The sequence below is a fragment of the Halichoerus grypus genome, chromosome 4, assembly GCF_964656455.1.
Source record: "Halichoerus grypus chromosome 4, mHalGry1.hap1.1, whole genome shotgun sequence".
NCBI lineage: Eukaryota > Metazoa > Chordata > Mammalia > Carnivora > Phocidae > Halichoerus > Halichoerus grypus.
In genome coordinates this window covers 161,371,983-161,385,832 of record NC_135715.1, presented here as the reverse complement: position 1 = coordinate 161,385,832, position 13,850 = coordinate 161,371,983, and the positions used below count along the sequence as shown (strand labels likewise).

At 40.1% G+C, this 13,850-nt stretch overlaps 1 protein-coding gene and 1 non-coding gene across 2 annotated transcripts; both read left to right on the top strand.

Moving 5' to 3' along the window:
* LOC118521906 (putative ribosomal protein eL39-like 5) lies at positions 1 to 156 on the top strand. The gene has a single exon (XM_036070722.1). The coding sequence runs from the start codon at positions 1 to 3 to the stop codon at positions 154 to 156; it is 156 nt and encodes a 51-aa protein (XP_035926615.1).
* An 11,821-nt stretch (positions 157 to 11,977) lies between these two features.
* On the top strand, positions 11,978 to 12,081 carry LOC118539781 (U6 spliceosomal RNA). Its single transcript, XR_004919332.1, has one exon. It is a non-coding gene; the product is annotated as a U6 spliceosomal RNA (small nuclear RNA).
* Positions 12,082 to 13,850: the final 1,769 nt, after the last annotated feature.

Sequence of the window (13,850 nt, the reverse complement as noted above, 5' to 3'; positions counted from 1 at the left end):
ATGTCTTCTCACAAGACTTTTGGGATCAAGCAATTCTTGGCCAAGAAACAAAAGCAGAATCATCCTATTCCCCAGTGGATTCAGATGAAAACCGGTAATAAAATCAGGTACAACTCTAAGAGGACACATTGGAGAAGAACTAAGCTGGGTCTCTAAGGAATCACATTGAGTTGGCACACATATTTATGTTGCATGAAAGTCACTTGCTCGTAACATATCACTCTGCAAACATCACTACTACCTGAATAATAGACAGGTTGGATTGGGAAAATGATTCTTCTCTGTTACTATGCTTCTGCACCAGTAGGTTGGCTCAGTAATAAATATGAGATCTTTTGTTTGAAAAAAAAAAAGAGAGAAGTATTGAAACTACAGTGGTTAAAAGAATCAAAGTGGGTAATGGAAGAATTTGAATATGGAGTTTTTCAGTAGCTCTACATTTTTCGGATTTGGTTAATTCTATATAGTAAGAAAACCATATCAAGTTATCAAGTCATTGGATCAATTCAAGGAATACCTTTTTTTTTTTAACCCATGCAGAATGGCAATATTCAACATCCACAGAGTATCTTCTTATGTCAGTAAATCATCTAAATTGTTAAACGAAACAATTAGATGTAGTGTTCCTAAAGCTTTGGTTGTTTTGTTTTGTTTTAAGTAATCTCTACACCCAACATGGGGCTCAAACTCAGAACCCCAAGATCAAGAGTCACATGCTCTACAGACTGAGCCAGCCAGGTGCCCCTAACACTTTGGTTTTAGATCTGCTATTGATTCTACTTCTATGGTTCTGTGACTTCGAACAAATCATTTCATTTCTCTAGGCCTCAGTTCCTCATCTGTAAGATAAGTTTGGACTAGCTATCCCTGTTTCTTTTCAGCTTTAAAACCCTATTAATTTGGGGGCGCCTGGGTGGCTCAGTCGTTGGGCGTCTGCCTTCGGCTCAGGTCATGATCCCAGGGTCCTGGGATCGAGCCCCGCATCGGGCTCCCTGCTCCGTGGGAAGCCTGCTTCTCCCTCTCCCACTCCCGCTGCTTGTGTTCCCTCTCTCGCTGTGTCTCTGTCAAATAAATAGAATCTTTAAAATTAATTAATTAATTAATTAATTTTAAAAACCCTATTTTTTTTTAAAGATTTTATTTATTTATTTGAGAGAGAGAATGAGAGAGAGAGCAGGAAAGGGGGGAAGGTCAGAAGGAGAAGCAGACTCCCTGCTGAGCAGGGAGCCCGATGCGGGACTCGATCCTGGGACTCCAGGATCATGACCTGAGCCGAAGGCAGTCGCTTAACCAACTGAGCCACCCAGGCGCCCATACTCTATTATTTGTATCACAAATTTCCTATTTTAGGAAAACTACATTTAATGACAGGTTTCATTTCTATCCTAAAGGACACAAGTTGAAAGCAATTTTAAGAAAAAGCCTTTCTACAGTATGTTATTTTATATTAGTGGAAATGTAGTGATTCTTTGTTTAAACTTGCTCATGAAATAGGTGGAGCTATTTGTATAATTTTGAGTCCTGAGTTATTCAATGTTATAGGAAAAAGATCACTGTTTTTTACATTTTTCTTCCCTTTTGTTTCATTTTTCTTCTTTTTTAAATATTTTTTTAAAGATTATTTATTTATTTATTTATTTGACAGAGAGAGACACAGCGAGAGAGGGAACACAAGCAGGGGGAGTGGGAGAGGGAGAAGCAGGCTTCCCCCCGAGCAGGGAGCCCGATGGTGGGGCTCAATCCCAGGACCCTGGGATCACGACCTGAGCTGAAGGCAGACCTTAACGACTGAGCCAACCAGGCACCCCCATCTTTCTTCTTAATGTGTGTGATTCCCACTGTTCATAGCCAGAATGTAGAAGCAAGTGAGTTTTTCCACTTATATGCTAATATGTGATCAAAGTATATAATTTACCCTTTGTAATCTCCACAAAGATTTGAATCACCCGTTACCACTTATTCAGAAATACTATGACTTATGAAAGTTACTAATCAATCAACAAGCATTTATTAAATCCTTTTTTGGGTGTATAATATTGTATAAATGCTATATCAGTATTAACTTTTTTTTAAAGATTTTATTTATTTTGAGAGAGAGAGTGTATGTGCAAGCACGGAGAGGGAGAGGGACAAGCAGACTCTGTGCTGAGCGTGGAGTCCCAGGCGGGGCTTGATCTCTCAACCCAAGATCATGACCTGAGCCGAAATCAAGAGTCTGAAGCTTAACTGACTGAGCCACCCAGGCGCCCCTCAGTATTAACTTCTAAAAACTCTCTATTTCAGTATGATGAGCATAACATAGTTATCTGATGTTGTCAAAGAAGTGATAAAAGCCCAAGTTAGGGGGGCCTGGGCGGCTCATTCGGTTAAGCATCTGACTCTTGGTTTCTGCTCAGGTCATGATCCCAGGGTGGTGAGAATGGACTCCCTGCTCAGCTCAGAGTCTGCTAAGATTCTCCCTCTCCCTCTGCCCCTCCCTACTGTGTGCTTGTGCGTGAACACACTCTCTCTCTCAAATAAATAAATAAATAAATAAATAAATAAATAAATAAATAAATAAATAAATTTAAAGTGCAAGTTAGGGGCTCCTGGGTGGCTCAGTCGTTAAGCGTCTGCCTCCGGCTCAGGTCATGATCCCAGGGTCCTGGGATGGAGCCCCGCATCGGGCTCCCTGCTCAGCGGGGAGCCTGCTTCTCCCTCTCCCTCTGCCTGCTGCTTCCACTGCTTGTGCGTGCTCTCTCTCTGTCAAATAAATAAATAACTGGGGCGCCTGGGTGGCTCAGTCATTAAGCGGCTGCCTTCGGCTCAGGTCATGATCTCAGGGTCCTGGGATCGAGCCCCGCATTGGGCTCCCTGATCAGCGGGAGGCCTGCTTCTCCCTCTCCCACTTCCCCTGCTTGTGTTCCCTCTCTCGCTGTGTCTCTCTCTGTCAAATAAATAAATAAAATCTTAAAAAAAAAAATAAAAAGCATTAAAAAATAAATTAATTAATTAATTAAATAAAGCACGTTATTTGTCTCTAATTACCTCATGTACAATTATTTTTTTAAGATTTTATTTATTTGACAGAGCGAGAGAGGGGACACAAGCAGGGGGGAGAGGGGTGGGAGGTGGGGAGAGGGGTGGGAGGCGGGGAGAGGGGTGGGAGGCGGGGAGAGGGGTGGGAGGCGGGGAGAGGGGTGGGAGGCGGGGAGAGGGAGAAGCAGGCTCGCTGCTAAGCAGGGAACCTGACACTGGACACTCCACTCTCGGAGCTCAGTCCCAGGACCCTGATCATGACCTCAGCTGAAGGCAGATACTTAACCAACTGAGCCACCCAGGTGCCCCTACAATTAATTTTTTTAAGATTTTATTTACTTGAGGGGCGCCTGGGTGGCTCAGTCGGTTAAGCGTCTGCCTTCGGCTCAGGTCATGATCTCAGGTTCCTGGGATCCAGCCCCGCATCGGGCTCCCTGCTCCTCGGGAAGCCTGCTTCTCCTTCTCCCACTCCCCCTGCTTGTGTTCCCTCTCTCGCTGTGTCTCTCTCTGTCAAATAAATAAAATAAAATCTTTAAAAAAAAAAAGATTTTATTTACTTGAAGGGCGCCTAGGTGGCTCAGTCTAAGCATCTGCCTTCGGCTCAGGTCATGATCTCAGGTTCCTGGGATCGAGCCCCGCATCGGGCTCCCTGCTCCTGGGGAAGCCTGCTTCTCCCTCTCCCACTCCCCCTGCTTGTGTTCCCACTCTCGCTGTGTCTCTCTCTGTCAAATAAATAAATAAAATCTTTTTTTTAAAGATTTTATTTATTTGAGAGAGAGAGAGAACTTGCACGTGCAGGAGGAGGGGCAGAGTGGGAGGGAGAGGGAATCTGAGCATGGAACCCCATGCGGGGCTCAATCCCACAACCATGAGATCACAACCTGAGCTGAAACCAAGAGGCAACCGCCCAACTGACTGAGCCACCCAGTGACCCTATTTCACGTACAATTATTTAATGTGTTAAAATCTTTTTTATTTTTAAGCAAACTCTAGGGGATGCCTGGGTGGCTCAATCGGTTAAGTGTCTGCCTTCGTCTCAGGTCATGATCCCAGGATCCTGGAATCGAGTCCCACATCAGGCTCCTTGCTTGTTGGGGAGCCTGCTTCTGCCTCTGCCTGCCGCTCCCCCCTGCTCGTGTTCGCTCTCTCTCTCTGACAAATAAATAAATAAAAATCTTAAAAAAAAAAAAAAAAAGTAAACTCTATGCCCAATGTGGGGCTTAAACTCATGATCCAGAGATCAAGATTTGCATTCTCTACCATGAACCAGCCAGGCGCCCCCATAATGTGTGACCATCGTATTTCTCCAGAAAGATTTATAATATCAGGGAACAGTGACTGTACCATACGCGACTACATACCCAGAAAATGTTCAATAGTCGCTGAAGCCAGCCAATTGAGGACACAAAACAAGGAAAGAAAATCTGATCCTGCATAGGCTTATTTGTATCTTGAGGATTAGAAAAAAATTATAATAGAATATATTTCTTTTACTGTACATTCTACGAATTTTTGATACTTTTTCAATACTTTTTCCGGTTATTAAGCATATCAACATTTTTCTCACTTAGATGCTGAGGCTGTTGCATCAGCATTTGAAATGTACTGAAGTTAGAAAACAAGGCTGTCTTACGGCCTTGCATTTTAGTTTTTCTGGCTTTTGATAAATATTTATCTGGCCTTTCATAATGACCTCCAAATAACTGCACTAGACTATCTGCTTGTAGAAATTACACAAATAATTTCAAGAGCAGCTGAAGCTACTGTAATACACATCCTCACAACCTTCACCCTATCTAAGATAAATACTTATTCATCCTTTTTAGAGGACCCTGGAACACAGAAGTATTCATATTAAGACTTACTTTTCTTTCCTTAATCTAGAATTTTCCCTATTTAAACTGATTAGATATTTAAACCTAAAATGTGATGTTTTTATTTTCCAAACACAAAACTAATCATGCTTTAAACTTTGAACCGCTTCCACTTAAATGTATTCCTTTTCCCTTCAATTAAAAGACCGATTTCCAAACCTCTTTTGTGTTAGGAAATCAAATCATACAACAAATTTAGGATAAAATCTTTGTCTAAATGTCCAAGAAGCAAGATGACCACCCACTCCTTTTTATGGAGAGAAATCCAAGTTTTAGTTATAAAAGTAACAATTCAAAAAAAAAGGCTGAAGATGGGCTGCTCATTTCAGGGCATGTCTCTATCTCATCCAACATGAAGTTTACAGTATCTTTGGCATCTTTAATATTCTCTTGCTTTAGAACCACCTTTGCAGGGGCGCCTGGGTGGCTCAGTCGGTTAAGCGGCTGCCTTCGGCTCAGGTCGTGATTCCAGGGTCCTGGGATTGAGCCCCGCATCGGGCTCCCTGCTCAGCAGGGAGCCTGTTTCTCCCTCTCCCTCTGCCTGCCTCTCTGCCTACTTGTTCTCTCTTTCTATCTCTCTGTCAAATAAATAAATAAAATCTTTAAAAAAAAAAAAAAAGAACCATCTTTGCCTACTGCTGGCTAACTCCTTGCTCTTGGGGAGATTGTTTTCCATTATATAGTTCTTATATTAATCAATTTTCTCAGCGTCTATCTGCTACTATCCAGAAATAGGCTATACACTTTTACTCTTCTTAAAGCACAGAATAAAAAAGTGGAGCTATCCGACCTGTAGGGTTTTTTTTTCCTCTTTCAAATATTACAGAATAACCTTTCCATATTTCCAAAAATAAGAGCCTTCAGGAAAATGTACCAAACACAAACTATTACTAGAATGATTTCACAGCTAAGGATTACTCATATGCCTTCCCTTTGCCAAGTTTTTATGTAGAACATCTGTAAGAAATATTTGCCATTGTCTTGCCTTCCTACATCTCCCTATAAGGACTGTTTTATCTTGACCACAAAGCTTTAGTGATAGAAAATGGGGAAACAGAGGACAATATGGTGGGGTGATTAGGCCAAGTAACAATTTTCTAGTTAAAAGTTTCATGACCAGGGGTGCCTGGGCTCAGTCGGTGGAGCATGCGACTCTTGATCTCAGGGTTGTAAATTCAAGCCCCACATAGGATGTAGAGATTACTTAAAAACAAAATCCAAAAATAAATAAATAAATAAAATCTTAAAAGCTTCATGACCAACATCACGTTTCTAGTTGTCCATTGTCTCACCTATTGCTGTATCATTAAGGACAATCTTACAGTATGACACCTGATTTTTTAACTTTATGAACAAAGCTCTTCACAAACATTCCAGTTTTATCTCTCTTTTTTACTCTCTGGAGTCCAGACACATTTAAACCTCTTACAGTTCACTGACATACCACGCCTCTTCCCAAATTTACCTTCTTTCTAATTAAAAAGAAAAGGGAGGAGGGGCCCTGTCATTTTCTACCGAGTATTCCCTCCACCTCTAGCGCCTTTCCTTGCCTCTGCTCCAGGCATCTTCTGGTCTTTTTTTCAAAACCCAGCATAATTGCAGGGTTAAGCATTCTCCAATTCCCAGATCATCATTACCTGCCTTCCGAGTTCCCAAAATGCTTTGTTCACACTCTGGAGTAGTGTAAATTTCCTCTTCTATTTTTATTGTTTCTGATTTTGATTTGGGAGGGGAGGGGATTCTGGGTGATTTTTAATCTTATTTTCTTCTTTATACTTTTTGATACACTTTGACTTCCTACAATGTATTATTTTTTAATTAGAAAAAAAATTTCAAATAGTAGTTCCAGACAAAGAAAATTAAAACAAAAAACAAAAAACAAAAAAACACAAGTAGTCTTTGGTGTCCAGAGCAAATATAATACTCAAGGTAAGGAAATGTAAAATAATTAAGCAAACTCGCTGAACATTATCAAAAAACAAATTATTTTACAGATGACACTTTATAATCAGCACCATACCCTAATATTTATTAAAATCTTCTGGATATGTTAATATTCTATTTAATACCCTGGTTTATTACTGGTTAGATTTGTGACTATCTTTTTTATTTTTAATTTTTATTTATTTATGTTTTTATGTATTTTTTAAAGATTTTATTTATTTATTTGACAGAAAGAGAGCACAAGTGGGGGGGTGGCAGCAGGCAGAGGGAGAGAAAGAAGCAGGCTCCTTGCTGAGTAGGGAGCCCGATGTGGGGCTCGATTCTAGGACCTTGGGATCATGACCCGAGCCGAAGGCAGACGCTTAACCGACCAAGCCACCCAGGTGCCCCCTGTATTTATGTATTTTTATTTTATTTATTTATTTATTTATTATTATTATTTTTAAGATTTTATTTATTTATTTGACAGAGAGAGACACAGCGAGAGAGGGAACACAAGCAGCGGGAGGGGGAGAGGGAGAAGCAGGCCCCCCGCGGAGCAGGGAGCCCGATGCGGGGATCGATCCCAGGACTCTGGGATCATGACCTGAGCCGAAGGCAGACGCTTAACGACTGAGCCACCCAGGCGCCCCATTTATGTATTTTTAAAGATTTATTTATTTGTTTGAGAGAGAGAGAGCTTGTGTGAGTGGGGGGCGGGGTGGAGGGAGAGGGAAAGAGAGAATCTCAAGCAGACTCCCCCTTGAGCACGGAACCTGACTCGAAGCTCTATCCCATGACCCCGAGATCATGACTTGAGCCAAAATCAAGAGTCAGATGTTCATCCAACTGAGCCACCCAGGTGCCCCTATTTATTTATTTATTTATTTATTTATTTATTTTGGGTGGTTTCTATGCCCAGCGTGAAGCCCAATGCAGGGCTTGAACTCACAACCCTGAGATCAAGACCTGAGCTGAAATCAAGAGTTAGATGCTTAACCAACTGAGCCACCCAGACACCCCTATCTTTTTTATTTTTATTTTTTTCTATTTTATTGTATTATATCATCTATGTAAGTCTCCTCAAGCCCTTGATGGAATAGAAATAGAAACGATTAAATAAAACATTCGGGCACTAGAATTTTAATTGTCCCTGGCAGGTTCCACCAGATTCACATATATAGCTGGAATGGGAGTGCTGTCTTCAAGCAAGGGATCATGAAGACAGCAAAACAACTTACCAAGTGGCTAAAATGTATAGTATAAAAGAGCTCCTGTATGCAGTCAACACAAGTATGTCTGTGTGCAACAAACCATAAATTAAATGCAGAAGATTCTGATATTTATTTTCATCTCCTCTTCATTATAGAACTGGTGAAAATCCTTCACTGCAAATGGCTAAGTCGTGTTTTCTGTTTTGACTTACCTTCTTGTGTAGTCCAATGCTGATTTTCTTTTATGTGTTCTTTATGTGTTTTATGTTTTTTTTTTAAGATTTTATTTATTTATTTGACAGAGAGAGACACAGCGAGAGAGGGAACACAAGCAGGGGGAGTGGGAGAAGGAGAAGCAGGCTTCCCGCCGAGCAGGGAGCCTGATGCGGGGCTTGATCCCAGGACCCTGGGATCATGACCTGAGCCGAAGGCAGACGCTTAATGACTGAGCCACCCAGGCGCCCCTTTATGTTTTTTTTTTTTTTTAAGATTTTATTTATTTGACAGAGAGAGACACAGTGAGAGAGGGAACAGGAGCAGGGAGAGTGGGAGAGGGAGAAGCAGGCTTCCCACAGAGCAGGGAGCCCGATGCGGGGCTCGATCCCAGGACCCTGGGATCCTGACCTGATCTGAAGGCAGGCGCTTAATGACTGAGCCACCCAGGCGCCCCTGTGTTTTACATGTTTTATCTGTCCTTGAACCATGCAGATCTGGCTGAGACGCAAGGTGGCTTTTGAGATAGATGCCTTTATTATTATTTGCAAAAGCAGTGGTATTTTCTAAACCTGCAATTTCTGAGTGATAGCTTCAAATAGAGACTTTATCAATTGTCTTGCTGACTAGGCTTGGCCAGAGCTCTGCCCTGCAAGTTCTGCTCCACGTCAGCTCCTCTCACTCAGCCATCCCCACACTTGATGTGATCAGAGTTTCAGTAGTACTGTTGACTGATGAGATGGGTAATTTGTATACTTTGACTTTTTTTTCCACCTTCTGCAAAAAACTGGTCTCCATTATATTTCATCTGTAACATTAGTTAAAACCTTCTTGTCCACATCCCTGAAAGGGTTTTACTGTTGGGCCAATTTAATCTCCCATTGTGAGGTCTACAATAGCATTTACACCATTGTATTGCAAATTATCTCTTTAGGAAGTCAGGAGATTATGAATTCCGTAAGGCCTGGGACTTTAGACAGGATTTAGCATAAATCTGACACATATTAGGTCCTCAGTAAATGCAGAACTTATTTGAATAAATAAATTAATGGAACTAGGCATACTTTTTAAGTAGCAGAGAAAACATCAGGAGAAATTTTCAGAGGAATTTAAGATATGAAATGAATTTCCTCAACTAAAAGTGAAAACCCAATTTGAGAATGGGCAAAAGGCTCTAAACAGAGATTTCTCTGAAGAAGATATACAAATGACCAATAAAAATATGAAATGATGTTCAATTTCATTAACCATTAGGGAAATACAATGAGGGGGCGCCTGGGGGGCTCAGTCGTTAAGCGTCTGCCTTAGGATCAGGTCATGATCCCAGGGTCCTGGGATCGAGCCCCACATCAGGCTCCCTGCTCAGTGGGAAGCCTGCTTCTCCCTCTCCCACTCCCCCTGCTTGTGTTCCCTCTCTCACTGTGTCTCTCTCTCTGTCAAATAAATAAATAAAATTAAAAAAAAAACAACCACAATGAGGTACCACTACACACTCACTAAGGTGGCTAAGATAAAAAAGATAGATAAAAGTATTAGAAAGGGGGGCGCTTGGTTGGGCATCTGCCTTTGGCTCAGGTCATAATCCTGGGGTCCTGGGATTGAGCCCCTCATCCCTCCCTGCTCAGTGGGGAGCCTGCTTCTCCCTCTCCCACTCCTCCTGCTTGTACACGCATGTGTGCACTCTCTTTCTCTGTCAAATAAATAAATAAAATCTTTAAAAAAAGTATCGGAAAGGATGTGGAAAATTGGAACGCTGAGATATTGCTGATAAGAATGTAATATGGTGCAGTTACTTTGGAAAACAGTTTGACAGTTCTTCAAAAGTTAAGCATTGATTTACCATATGATCCAGTAATTCCAATCCTAGGTATATACCCAAGAGAAATGAAAAAACATCTACACAAATATTCATATCAGCATTGCTCATTATAACCATAAAGAGGAAATAACTCAAATGTCCATTAACTGATAAATGTGGTATATCCATGCAGTGTAATATTATTCACCCATAAAAAGTAATGGAGTAGTGATACATGGTACAACATGGATGAACCTTGAAATCCGTATGTTGAGTGAAAGAAGCTGGTCACTGAAGACCACATATTGTATGATTCCATTTATGTGAAATGTCCAGAATAGGCACATCTAGAGACAGAAAGTAGACCAGTGGTTGTGGGGGTGCGGGGTGGGGTATGGGGGTGGGTAGAGGAAGAGGGGAATTGGGAATACATGCGGGGTGACAAGTACTGGGTAAGGGGTTTCCTGCTGGGATGATGTAAACATGCTAAAATTGATCATGGTGATGGTTGCACAACTCTATGAATACACTAAAAACTACTGAATTGTCCACTTTGAACGGAGAATTGTATTGTGAATTATATCTCAATAAAGCTGTTTTTTAAAAAAAGGAACTGAAAGGCATTTTGCCAGTAACAATTACATTGCCAATCCTCAAATTTTCACTTCTTTTTCAGGATACCTTTTAAGAACAAAACTATACACAAGAAATGCAGCAGATTCTTAAAGGAAAAAAATATCTTAGTCCTTATACTAACCCTAGGAGCAGGACAAAATCCATATGATGAAATTGGATCACTTCCTTCTCATGGGCCTTGACCTAATATTGTCAGTGTATTTATAAATAATGTGGTCTGTTGAAAACAATGCTTGAAATCTTAAGCTGTTTCAGGATATAGAAAGGGGGAAAAAAAAATCCCTGAACCTATAAATTTTAGGCCTTAAAGTAAATACTAGAATTTGTAAGCTTTGCTTAGATTAACAGTGGCCTCACTACTCCCTTCAAAACTCTTCTACAAGCAAGTAGTGTATTAAGCAAGAGACAGAGGTGTGATAAGAGAAGAATTTCTTATAAGAACAGTGTGCCTGCACCCCTGCTGAGATACCACCTATTTGGTCACAGGTTTGTTTTAATTTTTCTCAGACAATGGCCAACCAGTAACACTATCATTCAATCTCCTGCAACAATTACAGCAACCGAGATGATGAAACTGATGACCAACGGTACGAGTCCATTACAATACCAAAGCTGGCCTCTACATCACCGAGGATTTCAGTACAAGGGCTAAGAAAGAAAAATTAATGAGGTCAGAATGGAAAACAAATGACAAGAGCATAGGAAGTGAAGTCACTAGCTCACTAGGATATACTTAGAAAATCAGCTGAGGTCTGCGAGCATTTTTGCAAATAACATTACAGCAGAAATAGGAAGGTGTTTGCCTTCTAGAACAGTTCCAGGAGGATGGCTTTATATGACTTGTTTTAACAATCAGTAAAGTGACATTTACTTAACTTTTACACCTTACAAAGCACTTTCACATCTATTTTCGCATTTGAGCCTCCCTCCCATGAGGTGGCTAGAGCAGGTAACACTTGTCTCGTCATTACCCGACCTGTATTGAATTCTTGTATCTCAGGCAAAAAGGGCTGTTTTGACCCAATCTCTTTAATTCAATGAATACTTTGGGTCACAGGGAAAAATAAAGTTTCACGGAATATAATAGCTAGAAAGAAAGCTCACCATAGCAGTAGTTAAAATGGACAGAATTTGACTAGGATAAAAACCTAATGACTGAAATGAATCTCACTGTAAAATGTACATGGAAAAAGTTGATCCTGCACATAATCATTTCAGTAAAAGAAAAATGAGAATAGAAAAAAGTTGGAAATAGTTTCACTGTTACTGCATAAAAATTTGATCAAGAATTAAATAGATTAGTGCTCACTTAGGCAGCACATATACTAAAATTGGAATGACACACAGATTAGCATGGTCCCTGCACAAGGATGACATGCAAATTCGTGAAGCGTTCCATATTTTTTTTTAACTATAGGAAACAAACTGAGGGTTGCTGGAGGGGAGGTGGCTGGGGCGATGGGGTAACTGGGTGATGGGCATTAAGGAGGGCACTTGATGGAATGAACACTGGGTGCTATATGCAACTGATGAATCACTAAACTCTACCTCTGAAACTACTAATAAACTATATGTTAATTAATTGATTTTAAATTTTAAAAAAGAAAAAAGAATTAAATAGATTATAACTATTGTTTAAATGGGTATCTTCATAAATAGAGTTCAAAATGGCAGATTAAAATCATGCACTTGATTCAAGTGGGGGAATAAAAAACAAAAAGGAGAACATGGCAGGATCAAATTGGCATTTCTTTTTTTCAAATTGGCTTTATTGACTTGATTTTTAGAATCCTGCCTGCCTTCTTATCTTATTTAACATGATTCAGGTAAGTCTCACAATCAGGCTCTCTATCTGTGAAATGAGAAGTGTAATGTTGTGGATTAGATGAGATAATGTGAATAAAGCAGTTAGCATAGTAGTGGCACAAGTGAAGTGTATTTTAACCCTCCCTTTTCCAAGAATTTATTGTATCCTTTCAGTATGCCAAAGCAGGATCTTTAAAAGTAGGTCTCCTAGTCACTAAACCACATTACTTCATCTGTAAGTACATTTCTTACAATTAACAAAATACCCAAAGCAGATCTCTGATGAAACTACAACAGAGCTTTACCTCTGACTGTCTATATATTTTAAAATAGAAATTTTAATTTAGAAAATATTGTTCCAACCAACTATTGGGGTATAGAGTAATTTAAAAGTGCTCCAAGAGTGCCTGGGTGGCTCAGTCGGTTAAGCGTCTGCCTTCAGCTCAGGTCATGATCTCAAGGTCCTGCGATCGAGCCCTGCATCGGGCTCCCTGCTCCGCAGGAAGCCTGCTTCTCCCTCTCCCTGTCCTGTCCCCCTTGCTTGTGCGCGCTCTCTCTCTCTCTCAAATAAATAAATAAAATCTTTAAAACAAAAACAAGGGCACCTGCACAGTGCAAACCTGTGCTGTTCAGTGGTCAACTGTGTATTCTTATCTCACTTTACTTTTAGTGTCATTTTAATACACTGAAAATAAAAACTAGAAGGGAACACACCAAAAAAACATTAGCAGTAGTTATCTTGAGGCAGTAGTCTCATTGGTTATGTTTAATTTTCTTCTTTAAAGTTTCTACTTTCCAAATTTTCTGTAATTTCCAATCTTAGTTTTATAATCAGACTTTAACATATTTTTAAGTATAGAAAAAAGAAATCTGACAAAAATTGAGACATTTTATTAAAAAGTCTACCTCAAAGAAAATGAATCAAATATTATCACCTTTCTTTTTAACACCAAGTACTAGAAGACAGTGAAAAAATAACTACAAAATCAGAGGAAAAATGATTGTGATCCAAGAATCCTACACCCTGCTAGGCTGTTTTTTGTATGTACTACAACAGAAAGTATTCTCACACATTCTTCATTCTTTCAGGAACCCCCTACATTAACTGTGTGTGTACATTCTGTAAATGGTATTACTCAGAGAAGTACCCTAGCTGACCTCCAAATGATTTAACCTAGAAAAAGCTATGATAAAATAAAAGGAAGTAACCAATGACCAAATAATACAGAGTTACATAACTGGAATTTAAGAAACCAAACAGAAGAACATAGGGGAAGGGGAAAAAAAGAGAGGAGAGAGAGACAGAAACAAACCATAAAAGACCCTCAACTATAGAGAACAAACTGAGGGTTGATGGAGGGAGGTAGG

What these genes read in the sequence shown, in the direction of transcription:
- LOC118521906 (XM_036070722.1), top strand. Translation starts at nt 1, where the DNA reads ATGTCTTCTCACAAGACTTTTGGGATCAAGCAATTCTTGGCCAAGAAA.